The sequence below is a fragment of the Tachysurus vachellii genome, chromosome 7 (genome assembly GCF_030014155.1).
Source record: "Tachysurus vachellii isolate PV-2020 chromosome 7, HZAU_Pvac_v1, whole genome shotgun sequence".
NCBI classification, from domain to species: Eukaryota; Metazoa; Chordata; class Actinopteri; order Siluriformes; family Bagridae; genus Tachysurus; species Tachysurus vachellii.
The window spans coordinates 929,207-937,500 of record NC_083466.1 but is presented as its reverse complement, the minus strand read 5'-3'; the positions used below and the strand labels follow the sequence as shown (position 1 = coordinate 937,500).

Genomic DNA, 8,294 nt, shown 5'->3' with positions numbered 1-8,294 from the left:
TCATTTGGTGTATCATCTGATCTGAGTCATTTGGTGTATCATCTGATCTGAGTCATTTGGTGTATCATCTGATCTGAGTCATTTGGTGTATCATTTACTAACATCGATGAAACATTTACGAGTGGCACACTGAATTGTTTGGTGAATCATTTACTAACACTGACGAATCATTTATGAGCGGCACACTGAATTGTTTGGTGAATCATTTACTAACACTGACGAATCATTCACGAGTGGCACACTGAATTGTTTGGTGAATCATTTACTAACATCAATGAATCACTTACGAGTGGCACACTGAATTGTTTGGTGAATCATTTACTAACACTGATGAATCATTTACCAGTGGCACAATGAATTGTTTGGTGAATCATTTACTAACACTGATGAATCATTTACGAGTGGCACACTGAGTTGTTTGGTGAATCATTTACTAACATGTGGCATGTGGTAGCCTAGTGGTTAACGTGTTGGTCTACCAATCAGAAGGTTGTGAGTTCTATCCCTGGTACACCAAGCTGCCACTGTTGGGCCCCTGAGCAAGGCCCTTAACCCTCAATTGCACAGTTGTATAAAAATGAGATAATGTAAGTCGCTCTGGATAAGGGCGTCTGCCAAATGCTGTAAATGTAACTAACACTGATGAATCATTTACGAGTGGCACACTGAATCGTTTGTTGAATCGTTTACTAACATTGATGAATCATTTATTAACAATGATGAATCATTTACGAGTGGCACACTGAATTGTTTGGTGAATCATTTACTAACACTGATGAATCATTTACGAGTGGCACACTGAATTGTTTGGTGAATCATGCTAAATCGTTTGTCAGTTGTGCACTGAATCGTTTAGTGAATCGTTCATAAGTTGCACACTGAACTGTACAGTGTACTTAGTACTGGTCTTTTCTAAAGCATGGCTTTAACAGAACTCTGTCTCTCATTGGCTCTCTCATAGAGACAGTAAGTCAATAGATTTGAATAAATTGAGATAGATGTGTGGCTTCCTCACCGATCCAAGTGCATTAATCATCGTTTCCTTCACAATGTGGTTTTGATCAGCACAGTAAGACCCGGTCGTCATGGCCGCTGATCTGCTTAGCGGGATCTGCTGCCCTGAGCTTGGCTTATTAATCGGATGAGTCTTGAGCCGAGCCTTTTATCATTAATGATAATGTGGCACTTAAAGCAAAAGCCGGAGACGATCCGAAGCCCTCTGAGACGAGGACAAAACACAGAGCTGTAATTAACCAGAGGTGTGAGACTGCACACTGCATTAGAGCTTCACTTTATACACACACACACACACACACACACACACACAGAGTTAACTCTTCTCAGTCTCACTAGTTGCACACAGTCCTTTCCAAGGTATTTGCCGTATTATCTGTGTAGTCAATCATATGTGAGCTGTATGCTGATTCGTTTGCTTTTGCACACCGAATCATTCTGTGAATCATTTGTTAGTGGCATTGTAAATCATTCACTGAATCGTTTGCAGATTTCATGCTGAATCTTTTTTAAAAATCGGATGGCAGGTTGTTTGCAAGTTGCACACTGATTTGTTTGGTGAATCAGTTGTAACTCAGTAACATGCTGATTCATTTGCAAGAAGCTAATGCTGATGCTGAATCGTTTGGCGATTCATTTACTTGTTGTACCCAGAATATATGTGTGTGTGTATTTGATGATGTATATGTAACACTAAACACTTCCTTGCTTCTCTGAAGGTCCTACGGTTCCCTACACGGCCGTCTACAGCACGCGAGACCGACTCTATCAGAGTGAGTGTCCTGTTTATAATCGTCTGATTGGAACACAGCCGCTGTGTGTAAACCGCCATCAGATAATAATAATAATAATAATAAAAAACCTGCTCTTAGTCTGTGACCGTTACGAGCGTCTCTCTGTCCTCGGGTCTCGTCCCCTGTACGCAAGTACTGTGTGAGCGCCGTAATACGGTTGCCATGGAAACAAGGTTACGGTGCTTCTACCCGAGGGGGAAATGAGAGCATGTCTGATTCACACGTTGAGAGCAGAGCATCTCGACTATGACATTAAATTAAAAGTGAGGAATCATTGTCAGGATGTGAGAAGAAAAAAAAAGTGAAAAATTGAAGGAAGCAAGATGGAGAAATAAAAGAATTAATAAAGGAAAATCGGAAGAAAAAATGAATAGCAAGAAATAATGAATTCTCCAGAAACTTCCCTATGAATGAGCTGTTACTATAGAAACCATTAGGCATCATGCTACACATACTACTGTGTTGTGTAATGTAAAGAGTTTGTGCTTCAGAGCTGCTGGATGTGGAGAAGAACGACATGCTGAGCTCCACCATCAGCTCCATGCAGATGCCCCGAGTGGAGTATCAGGAAATCACCATCGACGACTACAGTATGTTTCTCCTACAGCTCACATCAGGATCAGTATTGGTGTTATTGTACACACTGTGTGTGTGTGTGTGTGTGTGTGATCAGACATGTTAACTGTATGATTCCTTCACCAGCTCTGACCATCCAGATCCTGAAACCTGCAGCTTTCACAGACACGGCACATTACCCCTTACTGCTGTTGGTGTAAGTCTCACACACACACACACACATTAATTACATTTGATCACACAAATCCTTGGCTAAAATGTAGATCTAAACAAAACAGGTAAAAGTGCTTGGACCCCTAGCAATCGCTCGTACTCATATTTGGGACAGTATTTGAGAAAAAGGAAGACTGTAATAAATAAATAAATAAATAAAAACATATGAGAGGTACGCAGGCTGTAGTTGCGTCATCCCCTTCTGAGAGGGTCGGATCCTGGATGTGCAGGAAGCCGTCAGCCAGATGAAGAAATCCCTTAATGGCTTTTGTTTACGGCTACAAGGAGCTAAGTGTGTGATTCAGTGTGTGTGACTGCGTGCGAGTGCTAATGAGGCTGGAGCTTCAGAGAGCAAGCTGACGGATTTCCTCTAAACACCAAACTCAGCAAAGAGACCAACCGGCAGAGCACGAAGAATAGGAACAGGAAGTGCCTATCTATCTATTTATTTCATTCATTCATTCATTTTTTGCATACTTATAAAGTTTATTTACTGCTTCACTCACTCGTATATATTAATAAAATGAGACCCATCATCAGTAGTAAATGTTCCTGCTGGAACTGAAGAGCAATTCTTCTTTTTAGATCCTTACATATGCTAAAGCACATATTTAAATATATTTGAATATTAATGAGCTTTTAATGATTTTATCAGCATTGAGAACCTCCAACACTACGCTGTATATACCGAGTGTGTGTGTGTGTGTGTGTGTGTGTGTGTGTGTGTGTGTGTGAGACAGTGACGGCACCCCCGGTGGTCAGATGGTAACGGAGCAGTTCCAGGTGGACTGGGCGACGGTGTTGGTGAGCTCCTACAGCACCATCGTGATGCGTTTCGATGGGAGGGGCAGCGGCTTTCAGGGCACCAACCTGCTGCACCGGATCAAGAGGAAACTCGGCGAGATTGAGGAGATCGACCAACTGGAGGCGCTCAGGTACACACACACACACACACACCAGTACACATGTGGGTTTGTACATCATGTCATTTTAATTACAAACGTTTGACCACGTCACAGCAGCGTCAGAGCGAGTCTCCTTTAGCTCCGCCCCCTCTGCAATGTCACCGCACATGAACACAGATTGTTGGATTTTTGTGAGAACACTTTAGTATGACACACACACACACGCACACACACACACACACACACACACACACACTTCCCTGATATGTGCCCTACCTAGGTGCCCTACTTTTATTTGGAACACTGCAGTACTGATGCTCGTCTATGTTAAAGAGGTCAGTAGACAATGTACGAGGTCACTGATGTACGGCTCTAAACGTCACCGTTATCTGTCTCTGCAGCATCATAACTAAAGAGTCGTACATCGACAAGACCAGGATCGGAGTGTATGGACGGGTGAGTTCACTGTGTTCAACACACACACTTACACACACACACACACACACAGGAAGCGAGTTGTCCTGATGTAGAATTACACTATGAAGAGATGACAGAAAGCCAGTTCAGAGCCACTGACTGCGAGAGGAAGCACAGATGCAGAGTGAAAGCGAGCGTGTTCCAGAAGAGCGCTTAAGAGGTTTGTTTGAAAGCGGAGATAATTGGAGCTGTAGGTTTTTTATGTGAGAACAGAAGAGAAGCTCTGCTGGAGTGAAGAGGACGAGGCGCGCTTGTACATCTGATGCTCCAGATTAATGATTAAAACTCACCGGAAAGCTTTTAGACTCCGAGACAGAAACAGTGTGATGAGACTGAACGTAGAGTCTCAACATGCTGCTGCTGCTGTTCCAGTCTGTGTGAGTCCAAGTGTCTTATCCTCTTCTATCCTCCTCCTCCGTAGGTGTACGGTGGATATCTCGCCAGTCTGTTGCTGAGCTCCGACGACTCGCTCTTCAAGTACAACGTTAAAGTGAAATGCGGAGCCGCCGTCTCTCCCATCACAGACTTCAGTCTCTACGGTAACCTCAGTCCTGTAGAACAAACACGTACCGATACACTGCCGCTAGCCTGGAGTCTGTTACTTCCTTTCACTGCCAGTCATTACCACAAAGACCTGTGTGGGTCTGCGGTTTCTATATCAACATGTAGGGAAGGAGTCTCCGGTGTGAGGTTTCTGTTACATCACTCATTGTTCTCATCTCTGTGTCGTTCTCACAGCCTCGGCGTTCTCCGAGCGCTATTTAGGGTCTCCTCGAGCCAATCCCCGAGTGTATGAGGTAAATCTCACACACACACACACACACACACACACACACACACACACACAGCTCTGTGGTTTCCTCTCACACCCCACTGTGTTCTCTTCTGTCTCAGACGTCCAGTTTAGCTCATCGAGCAGGTCAGCTGGAGGACAAGAGCTTTTTAATTATTCACCCGACAGCAGACGGTGAGTTTGACGTCTCGTCCTGGTCGTTTTCGCTGCGATTTGATTCCTTTCTCTTGACCACTAACACACGTCCGTGTCTCTGTCTGTTCTGCAGAAAACGTCCACTTCCAGCACACGGCTAAATTCATCAACTATTTAATAAATAAAAAGGCCAATTACACACTGCAGGTAGGAGCTGGAGCGAGTGTGTGTGTGTGTGTGTGTGTAAGAGACTCATAATGAACACAAGTTAGTGTTCTCTACCTTCACACTAGCAGGAGAAAAAGCAAGCGTTGGTTTTAGAGCTGGTCGGTTCATCACTAATACGCTCAGAAGTTTCCTTAAAGATTTGGCTACTAAAATAGGCCACGCCCACAAGAACTACAGCTTGCTTCTTGCTAGAGTGAACGTGGTGTTTCTCACACCGACCAATCAGGAGGTCGGACTGTAATGCCCCTCCCCCTCCTCTCTCGGCTCAGATCTACCCTGACGAGGGGCACTTGCTGCAGTCGGAGGTTTCTCGGCAGCACTTGGATCAGTCGCTCGTCAGCTTCTTCGAGGTGTGTTTCAGGCCGCCGGAGATCCTCAGCGAGGACGAGATGGAGCAGGAGGACGAGGACGACAGCTAAACGCAACCTGCAACTTGTTTCTCTAAAAAAAATTTATAATAAATAAAACCTGCATCATGTAATTCTTCTCCTTCATCATCATCATCATCATCTCCATCTGGGACGACGCATCTGCATGGACCCGATCGCACCTCGCCTCTGAAAGCAGGAGAGCGAGAGAGAGAGAGAGAGAGAGAGAGAGATTCTTTGTCCCTTCCTCCCTGCTGAAGCTGAGCAGCGCCCCGGTGTGGACGGAGGCGGTAGAGACGCAGCTGTGAGGAGAAATATAGCACAAGACGCCACAGAGCAGAGCAGGACGTTTGCACACCATGTTCATCTCCCTCATTACTACAGAATAACCTGCACCTGTCTCCTCTTCCTCCTCCTCATAAGCTTTATCATCATCATCATCATCATCATCATCATCATCACGTCTGTTCAACCTCAGAATCACAGCAGAACTAAACTGTAGCACTCTTATACAAATGACTTTAAAGGGAACGTTCAGTCTTTATCTTTAGCACTAAAACATCGGTCCTGGTGTCGGTCCTTCGGTCCACGTCCTCGCTGTTCTGAACAGACAGCTTCATTTTAGCCCAAAGTGAAATGTTATCAATCGCATCAATACAGTTCCATGTTTGGGAGGCGGGGCCTAGAGGGGCGGAGTCACCAGAAATGAACAGACAGAGAATAATCAGAATTTTACTTAGCATATAAAATCCAGCGTGGAGCCACTTGCTAATAACGGTCCAACCAAACGGCTCACCGTCCCGCCTTCTTGTCCTCAGATCGCCATAGCAACGGATGGTAATAGTAACGTTACAGTATTAGAGATGGACACTAAAGCTTTGCTGATGTTAATAGACACAGTGGAAGTCAGACTGAGCCACAGACAGCCACATTAGCCTTGTAGCTTCAGTGCAAAACTCGTCACCACACGTATCCTGGAACATAAGGAAACATCCAGACTTTAAAGCTGAAGCTCTTCACGGTTCCTTTGTTTCGTCCTTCGTCCTGTTTCAGTCCAGGGTTTAGGTTTAGGGCTTAGGGTTTGGGGTTTAGGTCTTAGGTGTTAGGGCTTAGGGTTTGGGGTTTAGGTCTTAGGTGTTAGGGCTTAGGGTTTGGGGTTTAGGGCTTAGGTGTTAGGGCTTAGGGTTTAGGGCTCAGGGTTTAGGGCTTAGGGTTTAGGGCTTAAGGTTTAGGGTTTAGGGCTTAGGGTTTAGGGCTTAGGGTTTGGGGTTTAGGGCTTAGGTGTTAGGGCTTAGGGTTTAGGGCTTAGGGTTTAGGGCTTAGGGTTTGGGGCTTAGGGTTTGGGGCTTAGGGCTTAGGGTTTAGGGTTTAGGGCTTAGGGCTTAGGGTTTGGGGCTTAGGGCAGCATTGTGTTCTTCTGATTTGTGAGTTCAGGTTAATGATCAATGTGATTTTAAACATTACATTCATGCAGCAGAGGAAATAAAACAGTCTAATATTATTTTAGTCACTGTGCCTTACTGGAGTAAAGCTGTAACACACACACACACACACACACACACACACACACACACACAGCAGTATGATCAGACCGGGCTGGGAGATACACTCTCCCACTCACTCACTCAGACCTGCCGCTGTTCCAGTCACCAGTTCACATGAAGGTCAAACAGTTTCCTTAAACTTTACTGTAGATTTAAGAAGCTACTACATCAGTCTGTACATCACTACAAACCGTATAGAGAGTGCAGTCAATAAAACTAGTCCACTGTGGAGGTGTTTTGAAGCCCCGCCCCCTTTTCCCCACCCCACCTGTCGTTATTTATCTCTCCATCCGTCTCCTTTCCTTCGTCCTCCCTCTGTTTGCTAACGGATCGATGTGTTTTTCTGACTGAAGGCTAAAGAGCACTCAGCTTTTTTTTTAGCAGGACAACAAAGTATCAGCTCTAATGCTTCTACTGATCAGTGTAGAAAAAAGAAGGAAAGAAAGAAAGATTGACGTTTTAAGAAAGGGATGACGAGCGAAACGTCAAAGTCTGTAATCAAACTGTAGGATTATTTTTTTTCTGACTGAACCTGGTGAGCAGGTCTGAGTGTGTGGAAGCTCAGCACCAGGAGACTCACGTGTGGTATCACCATCGTACACGTGTCCCTGTAGCTGACCAGCTGCTGTAGTTACCGTGTAGTGAAACAGGAACCGCGTCGACGCTCAGAAGGATTGTGCTTTTTTTTCTTTGTTTTGTACAAAATGTTGCTTAGTTTTGTTTGTTTTTGTTAAACCCAGCATGTTCGGAGGTGATGTGTGTGTCTGATGGTTTTGGGCCCCTCTGTATTTTCTCTCTGTATTCGTGTTGTACTTTTCCCCCCCCACAGTTCGACGTGTCTCTGTGGTTCCACTGTGACGTTTCTGTGCTGAAAGAGAAGCTCAAAGTGCTCACGTGTCACTGTACAGACGTGGAAATGATGCCGCAGACGTTCTGTTGCTCTGATGTGTGTAACTTGTACATAAAGCATTTTAAAAGCTTCTTCTGTTTCTCCCTCATTGTGACTCGTGTTTCATCTGAAGCTTTTGGAGATTTTTCAAGGCTTCATCTTACACAAAACAGACGAATTGTCACTTTAACACTTTACACACAAACGAGAAATGCCAGAAACGCTAGAAAACACTGGTGTGTATGCGAAACAGCGCTCTTGTGCCATCTAGTGGTGAATGTGAGCAAAGCTAGCTCTGTTCCACACGGCTCTTACCTTCATCCTCATCCTCCTCCTCCTCCCAAGGCGTTTTATTCCT

General features: G+C 44.8%; 1 protein-coding gene across 2 annotated transcripts in view; it reads left to right on the top strand.

The window, feature by feature from the left end:
* The window catches only part of dpp6b (dipeptidyl-peptidase 6b), a 68,121-nt gene extending 60,093 nt beyond the window's left edge, over window positions 1-8,028 (top strand). For both annotated transcript variants that reach the window (XM_060873730.1, XM_060873731.1), the window contains exons 17-26: window positions 1,734-1,787; window positions 2,300-2,398; window positions 2,511-2,580; window positions 3,338-3,532; window positions 3,904-3,958; window positions 4,401-4,518; window positions 4,718-4,776; window positions 4,874-4,946; window positions 5,041-5,114; window positions 5,405-8,028. In XM_060873730.1, coding sequence (XP_060729713.1) covers window positions 1,734-1,787; window positions 2,300-2,398; window positions 2,511-2,580; window positions 3,338-3,532; window positions 3,904-3,958; window positions 4,401-4,518; window positions 4,718-4,776; window positions 4,874-4,946; window positions 5,041-5,114; window positions 5,405-5,554 — 947 coding nt within the window. In that variant the 3' untranslated portion in view covers window positions 5,555-8,028. The remainder of the gene's footprint in view (window positions 1-1,733; window positions 1,788-2,299; window positions 2,399-2,510; window positions 2,581-3,337; window positions 3,533-3,903; window positions 3,959-4,400; window positions 4,519-4,717; window positions 4,777-4,873; window positions 4,947-5,040; window positions 5,115-5,404) is intronic.
* Window positions 8,029-8,294: the final 266 nt, after the last annotated feature.